The sequence below is a fragment of the Suricata suricatta genome, chromosome 3 (assembly GCF_006229205.1).
Source record: "Suricata suricatta isolate VVHF042 chromosome 3, meerkat_22Aug2017_6uvM2_HiC, whole genome shotgun sequence".
NCBI classification, from domain to species: Eukaryota; Metazoa; Chordata; class Mammalia; order Carnivora; family Herpestidae; genus Suricata; species Suricata suricatta.
Window position 1 is genome coordinate 3,162,503 of NC_043702.1, and position 14,899 is coordinate 3,177,401.

Sequence of the window (14,899 nt, forward strand, 5' to 3'; positions counted from 1 at the left end):
CTAAGGCACCATGATGAGCAGGGTTTTTGAATCTCCTGGAAGGGATTTCAGTACTTGCTTTGTGGTTAAATCCTTTTTTCAGAGAGTTTGGAGCTAATGTTTGTCAGTTGCCAAGAGTAACTGGACTATTGAACTGGCCACTATTTCCCAGAGGCTGTACCGGCACATGCGTCATCTAATCAGACATGGGGAGCTTACCGTCACCCTGCTTTGCAGCTCAGGAGACTCGACCTGAGAGAGGTTAAATAATTTTCCTTTGGGCCCCGCAGAAAGTGCAGGGGAGAGATTTGAAGGTCAGCTCAGCTCTACAGAAGAAAACCGGTGTTTTCCTATTAAGCTCAGCACCTCCTCCCAAACCTGCCAACACAACCCCCCAGAAGATAGTGATCTGTTGAGAAGCTCATTTTACTCATGTGACTCTACTCCGCTGCTGTATTTTCAAGTAGTTACTTATCATAGACACTCCTACCAAGCGTTTCCTTTTGTTTAAACCAGATCAATAACACCGCAGTGGGACATGCGCTTGTCCTGCCCCCTAGGAGAGACCTCACCGACTTCTTGAAGAATGTCCTGACGTGTCACGTTTGCCTGGGTAAGGTGCTTCTCTAACAGGACGATCTGTTGCCTAGTGTATTCCCCGCCGGGCGACATGTGAACAAATATGCGCCATCCCTATAAAGGGCTTGAGTTCAATGAAGATTTGTAATGCCTCATGTTTACCAGTGTGATTCCCACATAAGTAGTTTCCACATTTTAAGTGAACCCCCCAGACAGAGCTTCTCTTTGATAGAGAGGAAGTAAAGGACAACGTAGGCTCTGCTTACATTTTGACCTTGGACTCCAGATTTCAATGATCTGGCTTTGTGACCTTCTAGACACACTTCTTCAAAGAGTAGTTTCTCCCCTCCCCTTCCCTCCCCTTTTCTCTCCTTCCCTCCCCTCCCCTTCCCTTCCTTCCTTTCTTTCCCCTCCCTTTCCTTCTCATTCTTTTATCTCCCTTCCCTTCCCCCACCTCCCCTTCCTTCTTTCCCTTCTCCCTCTTCCTTCCCTTCCCTTCCCCCTCCCCCTCCAGGCTCCACCCTTTTTCCTTTTCCCCCTTTCCTTTTCCCTCCAGCATCTCCCCTCCTCCCTCTCCCTCCCCCTCCTCTTCCTCCTCTTCCTCCTTCTTCTAAGGACAATGCCATCGTATCAGAATAAGGATTTTAGCTTACTGATCTGTTTCATTTAGCATTAGGTGATGAAAACTGAAATCTGGCCACAAAAAGGCTGCAAACTATAAAAGGCTTCTATATTATGTGACGATTTAGCTACCCCAGACTCCTAATGGACTGATGCACAGTCTTGCAGTGGAAGTCATGGGGTAAATGCGCTGCCATGCCTCTTTCTTTCTAGACATCTGCAATATTGACCCATCCTGTGGCTTCGGCAGCTGGAGGCCTTCCTTCAGGGACAGGAGAGCGGCGGGCAGTGACGTGGACATCGACATGGCTTTCATCTTGGATAGCTCCGAGTCCACCAGCTTATTCCAGTTCAATGAGATGCGGAAGTACATAGCGTACCTGGTCAGACAGCTGGACATGAGCCCGGACCCCAAGGCCTCCCAGCACTTTGCCAGGGTGGCGGTTGTCCAGCACGCACCCTACGAGTCCGCCGGCGACGCCAGCGTGCCCCCCGTGAAGGTGGAGTTCTCCCTGACGGACTACGGCTCCAAGGAGAAGCTGGTGGACTTTCTCAGCAGGAGAATGACACAGCTTCAGGGGACGCGGGACTTGGGCCGCGCCATCCAGTACACCATAGAGAACGTCTTTGAGAGCGCCCCCAACCCACGGGACATGAAGATCGTGGTTCTGATGCTCACGGGTGAGGTGGACAAGCAGCAGCTAGAAGAGGCCCAGAGCGTCATCTTGCAGGCCAAGTGCAAGGGTTACTTCTTCGTGATCCTGGGCATCGGCAGGAAGGTGAACGTCAAGGAGCTGTACAGCTTCGCCAGCGAGCCCAGCGACGTCTTCTTCAAACTATTGGATAAGTCGACTGAGCTCAACGAGGAGCCGCTGATGCGCTTCGGGAGGTTGTTACCGTCCTTCGTCAGCAGTAAGTCCTCCAGGGGACAGCGTGGGCCTGGGTCAGGGCTTTCTGCCAGCCCATACCCTCGGGCTGGTGGGGACGTGGGGCCACGGGCATGGACCAGATGTCTGTCTAGTCTCTCTCTCTATATATATATATATACATGACACCTACCGTGTCCCAGACACACTTCGGGAGCCGTGGCAGACAGTGAACCCAAGAGAGACATCCTGTCCTTGTTGACTCATATATCCAATCAAATTTGACTGGGTACCTAGCAGCCATAGACCCTATGTCTCTGCAAGTATCAAGTGCACACTTATGCATGACCTAATATTGGGGAATCTCCTAGAAGGAGTTGCATTGATCTGGGCTTAGCCGCTAGCCACATACTTGGAAACTTCTGGGCCTTGGCTGATGTGACTCTCCCCCCTGGGATCTCTGTCTCTGCTGTAGCAGAAACCCACAATCAAGTTCAAAGCCCATCTGTAGTTGCCCCTGCTTGCCACGAATGCTCCCCATTCCCCAGGCTTTCTCACTGTTATCTGGATGCTACTTTCCGTATCTGTCCCTTGGCCTGCTGGGTGTTCATGTGGGTGGTCTGTGGTCCCAGTGGACTGCATGGTCCCTTGTGGGGGGCATCATTCACCCAACGCCCCAGGGCCTGGCCCAGTGCACGGCCCCAGGTCAGCGCAGGAGAGAATCTCCCAAATGGGGAACAGAAGCAGACGTGCATGTGCGGAGAGTTTACTATGAGAGGGAAAGGTGAGCTCGTGAAAACAGCATTCTCCTTTGTGAAGGTCTGTCCTTCCAGAGTTTTAGAGAAAAAACATGAAGCAAAGGTAGGCCAGCAGCTTCACCCTGGGAGCGCTGTCACTGCCTTCCAAAGATTAAAAACAAAAGTTTTATTAAACACAGCACTGAGAAAACATTGCAAGTAATTCGATTACAATGTGATGTGCAAGAGCTTGGAACTTGTTGAACCCTGCACTTGGTCTTCTATTCCTGTTTCCCCCTCGCCCTGACTAAATCTTTCCTTCAACCTAATCACCTGACGATTACCAAACACGAGACTTTGGCCTGAGACATTTTACAGGTCAAGGACCAGTGCGCTTACTGTTTAAGCTGATTGGACTTAGCCTGTCTGCGGGAATGAATTCATTCAACAAGTATTTACCGACTCCCTACTATGTGCTCCGTTGAACTCATTAGCAGATTAATTTTAATTTGCATGTGACCGACAGGTGCTTGCAAGATACTTTTTCCCCCCTCTCTTTCTCTCCAGGTGAAAATGCTTTTTACTTGTCCCCAGACATCAGGAAACAGTGTGATTGGTTCCAAGGGGACCAACTGACAAAGACTCCTGTGAAGTTTGGTCATAAGCAATTGTGAGTATCGTCATGTTGGTCTGAAAAACCCCAGCGCTCGGGGAGTAGAGAGGCCCTCCAGACAGTGTCCAACCTCGTGATGGGGACATTGAAATCCAGGGACTGTGACTTCGCCAGGGGCACGAGGAGCATGCTTTGTGGAGAATCTGTTGTATCCCTTTTGCCAAACAGCAGACTACCTGAAACTTGTTGGCTTAACGCTACTATTTATTTAATGTGCGTTTCTGCGGGTGAGCAGTGTTTGCTTGGGCTCAGCTGGGCTCACTCACGTGTTTGCGGTCTCGTCAGCCGTGAACAGTGGGGAGGATGGCCTTGGCCAGCTGGCTCACCTCGGCTCCCCATGGCCTCTTGTTCTCCAGGACACAGTGCCAGATGCAAGGGGTCCATGAGAGAAGGCAGAGGCCACGAGGCCTCTTGAGGCCGAGGCTGCAGGCAGCACAGGTTGCTTCTGGCACATTCTGCTGGCCAAGGCACGTCCAGTGGGCTAGCCAGTATAGGTTCTTCTTTTTGTGATGTCTTTATTTTATTTTGAGAGAAAGAGACAGAGAGTGAGTGGGGAAGGGGCAGAGAGAGAGGGAGACACAGAATCCGAAGCAGCTCCAGGCTCTGAGCTGTCAGCACAGAGCCCGATGTGGGGCTTGAACCCACGAACCGTGAGATCATGACCTGAGCCGAAGCCGGACACTTAACTGACTGAGCCTCCCAGGCACCCCAGCCAGTCTGGATTCAACAGCAGGGTGACTAGTCTCCAAGGGAGGCCCTGTCACATCACCCCGTGAAGGGCACGGGAACAGAGAGGGTGGGAAGTTGGGGCCATGTGTTTAAATAGCCTGTGGCACCTGGCATGAGATGGTCTCACATGGAAGGACTGAGTAGATTGAGCCAAAAACGGGCTCCAAGCCTTAAAGTGATCAGTGCCACCAACACGGGCAACTCGCGGGTTCGCCCGGAAGGCTGATGGGAAGGCGGGGGCGGGGCTGCGGGCTCCTTCCTCGGCGCCCGCTCCAGGAGCTGCGCGGAGGGCTGTGGGGCTGTGTGAGAGGCCTAGGTGATGGGGGCTTGGTGGCAGGAGCTGAGCCAGCCTGACGTGCCAGCAAGTGGTGCCCCTAAAGGGTGTGCTGCCGACTGTCATGCTTGGCGGGAGCCGGGGCTCTGCCTGTAGCGCCTAGAGGAGATGCGGACCTGAGTCATCCTTGAAAAACTAGCATGTGCTTACTCCTGGCTGACCTCCGGGCCGGGGACAGGGAGCCTGCCTCCCTCTCTCGTCCCTTCAGTCCTTCAGCTCCTGCCCGTGTCAGGAGAGAGGTGCTCCATCCTCAGGCTGAAAGTCACGGCTCAGGGAGCTGCGACCCTTCCTGGTGTGGTGATGTGTGTCGGTCCAGGTTCAGAGGCTCTCTTTCCCTCGCCTTACTTATCCCCGTGATTTCCCTCAAACATTCTTAGCCTGATCCTTCGGAAGAAAAAACGGGCAATATAACCTAGGATTTGAAGTGTTGTGACATCAACTGAGAAATTACTGCCTGTGACATAGAGCGTGGCAGCTCTAGAAATTCACGCGGGTCTTCCCGGGGCCGGAGGTGGACCAAGGGCGGATCTGTGCCCCCGCATCTCATTATGTTGCTGTGCTTTCTAGGGATTTGTAATAGATCAAGAAATTGCGAAAAAAACAACCACATGCCCCAAAACTAATGCAAACAGACACACACAACAAGGTCTGGGAGTGAAAGCGTACAGGAGGTTTACAATTTTGAGCTCCCGCAGCCCTGTGCTGAGTGGATACTTTCTTATCATGAGAGTAGCTATTAGCCATTTAAAAATGTTTTTGATGTATATATTTATGTTGGTCAATTTTTATGTTTCTTTTTTAAAAATTTTTTTAAAAAAATTTATATTTTGGACATTGTTCAAGTAGTATTATTTTTGTTAACCATAAAAATAATTAAAATATTTATTTTTGTCTTTTGACATTTGCCTGCTCTTATTTTATAAATTAGAAATAAGATGACAGATGTATGTATAGTACAATATGGGCTTCATTTAAAACAATATTTATTTTGAGAGAGAGAGAGAGCAAGCAGGGAGGGGAGGGGCAGAGAGAGCAGGAGAGAGAATCCCAAGCAGGCTCCGCCCTGTCAGCACAGAGCCCAGCTCAGGGCTTGAACTCACAAACTGTGACATCATGACGTGAGCCGAAACCGAGAGTCAGATGCTTAACTGACCGAGCCACCCAGGCGCCCGTAGGGGCCTCATTTTTAATGATTTTATTACTTTATATGCTCTTCAGTATCTTTTCCGTGGCACGATTCTAAAAGGAAAGAATTTAATACGAGCAATACTGATGGGCGATGTAAGAACTGCTGGGGGCATTTTGATAAAGCAGCAGATTTCACATAGCTCTTGGGGTTGTTTTTGTAAATTTTAGAAAGCAGGCAAAAATATGCAGGGCTTAAAAAATACTTAATTTGTCTTAACAGAAATATTCCAAATAACGTGACTTCCAGTCCTACATCCAAGCCGGTGACCACGACCAAGCCGGTGACCACAACAAAACCGGAGACCACCACGACCAAGCCGGTCACCGTGGTAAACCTGCCGGCCTCCAAGCCCGTCCCAGCAAAGCCGGCTGTGCCCAAACCGGCGGCCGTGAGACCGGTGGCTGCAAGACCCGTGGCCACCAAGCCCGAGGCCACCAAAACGGCCACGGTCAAACCTGCAGTGGCCGTGAAGCCAGCGGCGGTCAGACCCCCTGCCGCGGCCAAAGCAGTGGCCTCCAAGCCCCAGGCTGCCAAGCCCCAGGTGGCCAAACCGGCCCCCACCAAGCCAGACGCTGCCAAGCCCGTGGGTAAGAAAGCACCGTGCGGGCTGCCCACCTGTCACACCCTCCCTTCTTGTGCTCAGGGCCTGTCCCCTGAACCCTGTTTATAAAGCAGTTGACATGCTGTCGTTGATCTGGGATTTGTACATCTAGATGCTGCATTTTAGAAGTTGGCAGTCAGCGTATGTAATTGTCAAAACGTTGCTTTTATTTCTGCTAGAAAGCACCCTCTCTCTTACCCCTGTGAGGCTGGCGAGCCCCTCACAAGGAGCAGGTGAAATGGGTCTGCCCCACTCTGGTGCCTCCTTCCCCCACTGCCCACCCCAAGCCCCGAGCCCCATCTAAGGTTTTCCCATGGAAAAGAGGCCCCAAGATGCCCACTGTGGTGATGTTGGAATGTTTAGTTTCATAAACTGTTAAGTCAGAGCCCGGACACTCAGCCTTCCCCACGGCCCCTTCCCACAAATGCTGTCCATGGGGAAGACACCTTCCAGATGGAATGAGATAAGAGGGTGGGCGGGCTCAATGAGACCCAGAATTTGTTGTTTTATTTTTTCCTCTGATGCTGGAAGATACTAGAGAGTCACAAACCATATAGAAATGTGAAGGCAGAATGTGTGTGTCTGTGAAAAGGTGGAAATTGTCATCATTTGATGGGCAGAGAGAAAGCAGGGATTCCTTTGAAAGAATTTCCTGTCATGCCCTGAAGTTTCACAACTTACTACATTTTAAATTATGGGGCTCATTCTGCTTTGAATGCTTCATTTCAGATTAGCACACTGAACTGTGTATTTTCTTTTTTCTTATGTTTATTTTTGAGAGAGAGAGAGAGAGAGACAGAGTGAGAGCAGGGGAGGAACAGAGAGAGAGGGAGACAGAATCGGAAGCAGGCTTCAGGCTCCGAGCTGTCAGCACAGAGCCCGACATGGGGCTTGAACCCACGAACTGTGGGATCATGACCTGAGCCGAAGTCGGCCGCTTGACCTACTGAGCCACCCAGGCGCCCCTGGACTGTGTGTTTGTAAAGTGCCTCCTTAACAAGGGAGATTCTCAGTAGAAAAGAAATAGCGATGTATCTTGCTGATGAGCAGTGAGATTCTGAATTCCGTACCTCGTGTCGGTTGGTGGCTCATGAGACTCACAGTTCTCAGGAGCTCAAACGAGACATTAGTTCCCTGCTCACCAAAGGTCATCGCTTCTGTGGTTCTATTGCCTGTGCACTACAGTCACGCGGGGTTGTGAGTTTTATCTCCATGCTCTGCCTCCATCTGTCTTCCAGGTAAGGCGGCCCGGGAGGTCCAGGTGTCGGAGATCACGGAGAACAGCGCCAGACTCCGCTGGGAGAGGCCCGAGCCCCCCAGTCCTTACTTTTATGACCTCACCGTCTCCTCAGCCCACGACCAGTCCCTGGTGCTGAGGCAGAACCTGTCAGTCCCGGAGCGAGCCATCGGGGGCCTGCTCGCTGGGCACTCCTACCACGTGGTGGTGCTTTGCTACTTGAAGTCTCAGGTCAGAGCCGCCTACCAAGGAAGTTTCACTACAAGTGAGTACGCAGGCCTCCCTGAGCACTCGGGACCTGATTTCCACATAGAATGTCACACAGACATAGAGGGGTTGGTTCTTATCCATTGGATCTGAAATGATGAGGTTATCCTGGGTGTTTTGGTTATGCCCCGTTTCATAGATGAATTCCATTGAGGGTGGGATTTCTTGTGAACTATTGCCCTGCCCTAGGGATCCTGGGATACTTTGTGAAGGAAGCCAGATCCATTTGGCCTAAGTGAAGCCCCTTCCACGCCCGTAGAACCTCAACTGCCCACCATGACCATGTGTCTAAAGTTCATTTCTATGTTCAGTGAATAGGAAACTCCCCTCCTCCCCAGAGTCACTGGCTTTTCAGAGAGGAACTGAGGAGGACACCAGTCATCTTACCGCCCCAAGACCAGGGGATGCACAGCCATGCACAAAGGGCATCACATTCCATCCCTGGCGCACTAGGCTGGGCTCTGCCCTCCATGGTCTCTTGTCCCTTTGGCTTTTCCTTGACCCTGAGGCCCCAGACCTGCCCGTGCATGTGTTTCCTGTCTCTGTTAGCTGTAATCCCACCATCCCCTGGCCCTTGAACATTCTACCAGACACCCCCCCACCCCCATTCCTTTCTATTGGGCCAGTGCACTTTAGATCAAGAAAGTATGTCCGAAGGAAGGGAATTCACATCAGCCACCACATAATCCGAGAAGATGTGAGAGCAAAACCCCTTCCATGCCGGGGCTCCATTTTCATGGAGGAAACAGAAGAGGTTGTACAGGAAATGGGAGGATTTGCTCCAAGTTCGGAGATTCCCTCCGTTTGCTCATGAGAGGAGTGGTCCTCGGGAGTGTCTGTGGGGACTCGGCAGGTCTCCGTGTCGGCGGCTCGCCCTTGCATGAGACGGGAACCCAGAGAGGCAGCTTACGGTCATTGAGAATTCCTAAGCCCTTCAGTTTCTGTGTGTCCTACCTGTCGCATGTGTTTTTATTTTGTAGAGAAGGCTCAGCCTCCATCTCCACCACAAGCAAGATCAGCTTCTAGTTCAACCATCAATTTAATGGTGAGCACGGAGCCATTGGCTGGTGGCGAAGCAGGTGAGTTGTGAAGTATTGAGTCTGTTAACAGCACTAAGAAAGCATCTACCAGACATTAATTTTTTATGTTTATTTATTTATTTTGAAAGAGAGTGTGTGTGCATGCGAGCCAGGGAGGTGCAGAGAGGGGGAGAGAGAATCCCAAGAAGGCTCCACACTGTCAGTGCAGAGCCAGACTCGGGGCTTGATCCCACGAATCATGAGATATGAACTGGGCCAAAACCAAGAGTCAGATGCTTAACCAACTGAGCTACCCAGGCACCCCTTTTCCAGACATCTTAAAACTTCTGCAGTCTAGACTCTGGGTCATCCCCTGGGATTCTAATTCTCAGGCAAGTCTGGCTTCTATGGGAAAGTTCCACATCGGCTTTTTGTGGCCCAACGTGGTCTGATTCTGCATAGTCCGAGTTGTAAATGGTGACCTTCCTTTCCTGTCACCAGACTCTTAAAGGAAGCCAGCGGGCAGTTGCTTTGGCAGTAGCCAGGAATGCAAGTGTCCGTTGATCAGATTTCCCTGAGCCTCCTGCTGGGGCTCGAGTTGGTTTATGGTTCATGAAGCCAGAAGCGTAGGGACTTGTCCACTCAGTGACTTAATCTGATAACAACTGCCTAAAAGAACACAAAACAACCCAAACTAGAACCTGTGAAATGCATGGGTTTGGAAGTGGCCCGTGGGAGGGACGTTCTAGTGCTGGTCCCCGAAGCGCACACACCCCGGCTTAGCCTGTCGCCCCACTGGTCGTGGGCCTGAGCCCGAGTGTGTGCACGCTTGTGTGAGGGATGAGTTCGACCCGTTTCTGGAACTGACAGGCAGTGCGTGCTTCTGCTCCTGGGCAGTGGGGTGCCACGATTCTTCGAGACTGTCACCCTCGTCCCGTGGACTGTGGAGCTTAGACTGTCCTCTCATGAGAAACCGATTATTGATATAGTTGATATGCTTTGCTTCTAAGCGTTCTTCAAAAAACGTTGGCCCTCGTGTCCAGAGTCAAAATTTCATGGGCATTTACCTATGGAATTGTTTTATAGACCCCACTCGCTGTGAGGGCAAGTCCGTGTTCTTTGATGTGTGGGCCTCCATCCGGAGAAGGAAGGCATTCCTCTTTACAGTGTTTATCTCTGCAGCTACTCTGACGTTTGCTGGGACACGCTGCCTTTGTCCTGGATTGAAAGCTCTGTGCTTTCTCAATACTCACAGCATTGTCAGAATCGGTGGCACGTTGCTTTCAGAGCAATTAGTGAGGATTCTTTTTTTTTTTCTTGAGAGAGAGTACACGAGCTGGGGAGAGGGGCAGAGGAACAGGGAAAGAATCTTAAGTCGGCTCCACGCCCAGGGCAGAGGCTGACACGGGGCTCGATCTCATGAACCACGAACCGTGAGATCATGACATCAAGGGCTGGACGATTAAGGGATGGGCCATTCCTCATTTTACTTTTTCCTCTGCAAGTTTTGAAAATGATGTCTGTGGCTCCATCTTAATCTTTCTGTGGAGACAGCGTCCTATCTCATCTGTGTGTAAATAAAATTGGATGATTTCTGACTCTGCACACCCATCTCTTGGCGGCTACTTGGGAGGAGAGGCTTCTTGATTCTTTTAGTGGTTTCTAGAGAGAATCTTCACTATGGCCAGAACAGTTTACTCCATCAGTGGACTTTCCCTGTAGCCGTGTATCTGCACACCTGTGTCAATGCTCTGTATCCACATCCATGTCGGTATCTGTATCTTTATGTCTATACCCATTTACCTCTCTCTCTATCATCCATTAGTACAGCCACAAGCCCTGCTGACAGGTGGCATCAGGAGTTACTAGAAAGAAAGTAACCAAATCAATGCAGAAATTGTGGGTCTATCATACGCATAGATGTGCAGTTACTGATAAATAAACGAATTATGTCTAGAACTGGAAAATGTTTAATATAATTTGCTTTTGGAAACAAGTTTAGGAATTGGTCTATGTTAGAGAAAGCCGTGTGTCTTTCAAACTCTTACAGCCTCGTCCTTGGAAAGATTGAAATAGAAGACATTGTCTCCTCTTAATATAAATTTATGGGGACAATTCAGGAATTCAAGGTAGATTGGGCAATTAAACTCAAACTCATTCGAGATTGTATAAAAGGACTTTATAAAAATGTTTAATGTTATAATTTGCAACTCAAACTAACAAAAGGGGGAGCAGAGGGGAGAAGACACCCATGTCATTGCTTCTCTGGTTTCTGCACCTAAGCTGGTTTCTGAGCCCTGCATCATGACACCATGGGTAAGCCTTTGTCCCCTGCCCTGGGGGACCTTCAGCTCCTTCCCCCTTTCTGCTCCCTTCCTGGGTCACTTCTGTGGTGATTTGGTTCCCAACATGGGGCTCGAGCTCAGAGAGAAGCCGTGAAGAACTCACTAGGATTTCCCCAAAGATCTGGGTCAGGAAAGATGAAATTCTGACTTCAAAGTCCTTGAAATCTGCCTATGATTTCCCGCTCACCAACTTTACCCCTCACAGAGAGCAGGGATTGTAAAATTCCTACAGTCTCGGTGCTTCATTGAGAGCAAATGACTGAGAGTAAATTCCGCGGCCTTGGGGGTGTTTTCGGTTATTTTTTTGTGTGGTCCAGAAGGGACAGGAATATATAAACAGTATTTAGTTGATATAAACAATATAATCATTAAACAAGAATAGGACTGGGCTGTTGTGTTTGTTGTTTAAGACTGAGTCATGGGTTCAGGGTTAGGAAAGTTCATTTAATCCAGACCTTTAACACGGAGGTCTCCTCTCACCATGAGGCAGAGAACGGGGATTTTGGTGCTGCTTGTGAACTTTCAAGGCTGCAAGTGGTCAGACAGAGGTGCTTCTAACCCTTCTCTTTCGTCGGGATTACCGCGTAACCGCAAGCCTAGGACTTAGATCTTTCACGTTTCCCTGTGTGAAGCCCAGCTAGTGATCCGAGCCCGTGTGAGGATATAACTCTCTTCTCTTAAGAACAAGACCCTGCACAGTTGGTCACTACCCCCGCCTCACACTAACAAAACAGCACTTCGCTGGCGATGGCGTTTAATACGTATTTGTTCGATGAACATATGTAGGTGCACACACACTGGCGTGCGCCAGTTTTGAGAGCTCTTTTTGGAGGAAATCGATCAGATACTTAACTTTAAAATGTTTAAACCTCCAGATGGGAAAACAGAATCACGAGATGAAAGTTTCCCCTCTCTCCCAACCTCTTCTCTCCCCTGTCCCCTGCCAAAATTAAGTCATCTTAGGAATTTTCCCTAGGACGGCAAAACATTTTTATGATAGCCATGTTTTTGCAGGTAGAGTGACCTAAAGATGAATCACTTTAAGTAACTTCTTTAAAGTTTTCTTTAATGTTTACTCATTTTTGAGAGAGAGAGACAGAGCACGAGTGGGGGAGGGGCAGAGAGAGAGGGAGACACAGAATCCGAAGCAGGTTCCAGGCTCTGAGCTGTCAGCACAGAGCCTGACATCGGGCTCGATCTCATGAACTGTGAGATCATGACCTGAACCAAAGTCGGATGCTTAACCAACTGACCCACTCAGGCGCCCCTTTATTAAGTAACTTTTAAAAACACACTCACTGTATTCTTACTCACTTCTTGTATCCAAATATCAGTTAACATACAACGCGTTCTCTCTCCAAAGATATGTTTTCTAGACAGTGGAGGCACAATTAAATTTAAAAACTAGTTTCTATATGTAGTTGTGAGTACGGTTTAATTTCTCTTATTTTTTTTTGCAATTCCAGTTAATTCGAAACATGGTTTGTGTTTACAAAGTTGTGTCTCTATTTTAGTATTAAATGTTAGATACTTTTCCTTGGCTTTTTGTTTTTTTAATTTATTTTTATTTTAAAAATATTTTTAAATGTTTATTTATTTTTGAGAGAGAGACACACACACAGAGTGTGAGTAGAAAAGGGGCGGAGAGAGAGGGAGACGCAGAATCTGAGGCAGACTCCAGGCTCTGAGCTGTCAGCGCAGAGCACGACGCGGGGCTGAAACCCACTAACTATGAGATCATGACGTGAGCCGAAGTCGGACACTTAACTGACTGAGCCGCCCAGGTGTCCCAAAGCTGATAACTTTTAAATGCTACTCATAGACACTAAAGAAATCTCAAACTATAAAAAAGGCAAGATTTTCCAATTGAACACTTTATCTGTTTCAAAAAGAGTAGTATCTCTTTCTAATGATAAGATCATAGATGTTCATGGTGGAGAATCCAGAACTTACCAAAAAAACCTAGGAAACTATAACTCCCATAGTTGAAGCATTGATGACCACTGTTAATGACCCCAGGCATAGTCCTTTTAATTTTTTTGGTTTTTTTTGGACCCTCTTAATTTTTTAAATGACTATAACACGTGGGTACACACACCCACACTTGTACACACACGTGCACGCCCACACGTGCACGCCCACATGTGCACGTGCACAGCTTTGTTGCCAAAGCGGATCATGTTTCATAGGACACCTTGCACCCCGTGGTTTCTGCTCTCAGCCTGTGGGTGGGTTCCCACGGCTTCTGCGAGCAGGTGGGATCCCCTGGCAAGGGTTTCAGATGCGCTCGCCTCCGTTTCCTCTTGCACTTGGAATTTACCTTGTTATTCTAGGCAAAAGTGAATCAGGAAAGGTTCTTGAAAATGTCACTGCCTATCGTCCTTTAGGCTCCTGTTGGGTTCTCAATAGGAGGAGAGAATTCGTGAGTGTGCAGCCTGACCTTCCTCTCATATCAGAGGGAACTCTGGGCTCCCTCCAGGTTGTGCCTGTTGGGGCACGCTCATTTTGGAGTGGAAACCTGGACAACTATCATGTCCAAACACTTCTTCTGGGGAAAAGCTCGATGAGGTCCGTCCAACCACCCCTCCCTGGACAGAAAGACATTTTTAGTTTGGGGTCCATCAAATGGTTGTTTTAGCACAGACACAGCTGAGCCTGGTCTACATGACGTGTCTCAGAAATCAGGATGATGGGAATGAAAACTACAAGGCTTCTTAGGACAAAACCTTTCATTTCCATGCGTTAAGCATGAGGGTCCCAAGTATTTGTCTTTCAACAGTCGGGCACTCGTTCATATGTTTCTCTTGGTCTACCAAATATCTGTGTGCCTGTGGTGCCAGCACCCTTCTGTGGTGTTGATAAAGCTACAGGGTCTTAGCAATGACTCTCACTGGCATAAAGGCTGTGGAATGGCAGGAGCGATAGGATAGCTTGGTGATGACAGTTAAGGTGACAATCCTAGGAAGCAGGGGAAGCCAACCAGTCCGGGAGCAGCGTGTCCTTCTGCAGGGCAGCCCCAGGCCATGTGGGTCCAAGTCAGGAAGACTTCCCATGTCTGCTTCGGAAGGAGCAAGGGGGAGCAGGAACAGAAAGGCTGAACACAGGTGGCCAAGACTGGGGGCACGTGGAACAAATAAGATGGAACAGATATGAGCCACGTGGGGGATGTTAGGGGGAAGAAGGAGAGGGGACAAGTCAAACATTTGGCCCGAACCTCACACTAAACAGGGAGCTTACGGGACATGAGGGATAAGTTTTGGGGCCTGAAATCCTCTTGCTTTGCTCAGTTCCCTGCAGGACATTTCTTGAAAGCCAGGCATCTGTCTTCGGTTGTAGGCACATTTGGGAGGAAGAAAGTCGTTTTTGTAAATTGTCATCATTTGATTCTGGCTCCACTGGGTCTTCCAAGTCTCTTGGTAGGGCTGCTGGTTTTCTGGGTCTTGGAGAAGGTCTGCAATTAGGAGATACTGTGACTCCACCAGCCTGTGACTGGGCAACGGCCTCCCGCATGTCACACACCTACACATGTAGGTCCACTCTGAGCCTAAATCCTGTGTGCCTCTGAGTCTGGCCTATTATGGTTGACCCAGGCTTTGGTTCTTTTCCTGAAGATTTAGGTTTTCCTTTCACTTCTTGGTGCAATCAGAACTGCAGGTTCTCCCCTGCTCCCCAGCTGTGAGCAACCCATGCAAGTGGGGACGTCAGCCCAGCGTGGGGAGGGGA

The 14,899-nt window shown here is 49.3% G+C and overlaps 1 protein-coding gene across 3 annotated transcripts in view; it reads left to right on the forward strand.

Annotated features, from left to right (window-relative positions):
• COL6A3 (collagen type VI alpha 3 chain) overlaps window positions 1–14,899 on the forward strand; it is a 77,820-nt gene that overhangs the window by 60,328 nt on the left and 2,593 nt on the right. For all 3 annotated transcript variants that reach the window (XM_029933549.1, XM_029933550.1, XM_029933551.1), the window contains 6 exons: window positions 496–592; window positions 1,393–2,091; window positions 3,350–3,452; window positions 5,927–6,294; window positions 7,547–7,810; window positions 8,793–8,891. In XM_029933549.1, coding sequence (XP_029789409.1) covers window positions 496–592; window positions 1,393–2,091; window positions 3,350–3,452; window positions 5,927–6,294; window positions 7,547–7,810; window positions 8,793–8,891 — 1,630 coding nt within the window. The remainder of the gene's footprint in view (window positions 1–495; window positions 593–1,392; window positions 2,092–3,349; window positions 3,453–5,926; window positions 6,295–7,546; window positions 7,811–8,792; window positions 8,892–14,899) is intronic.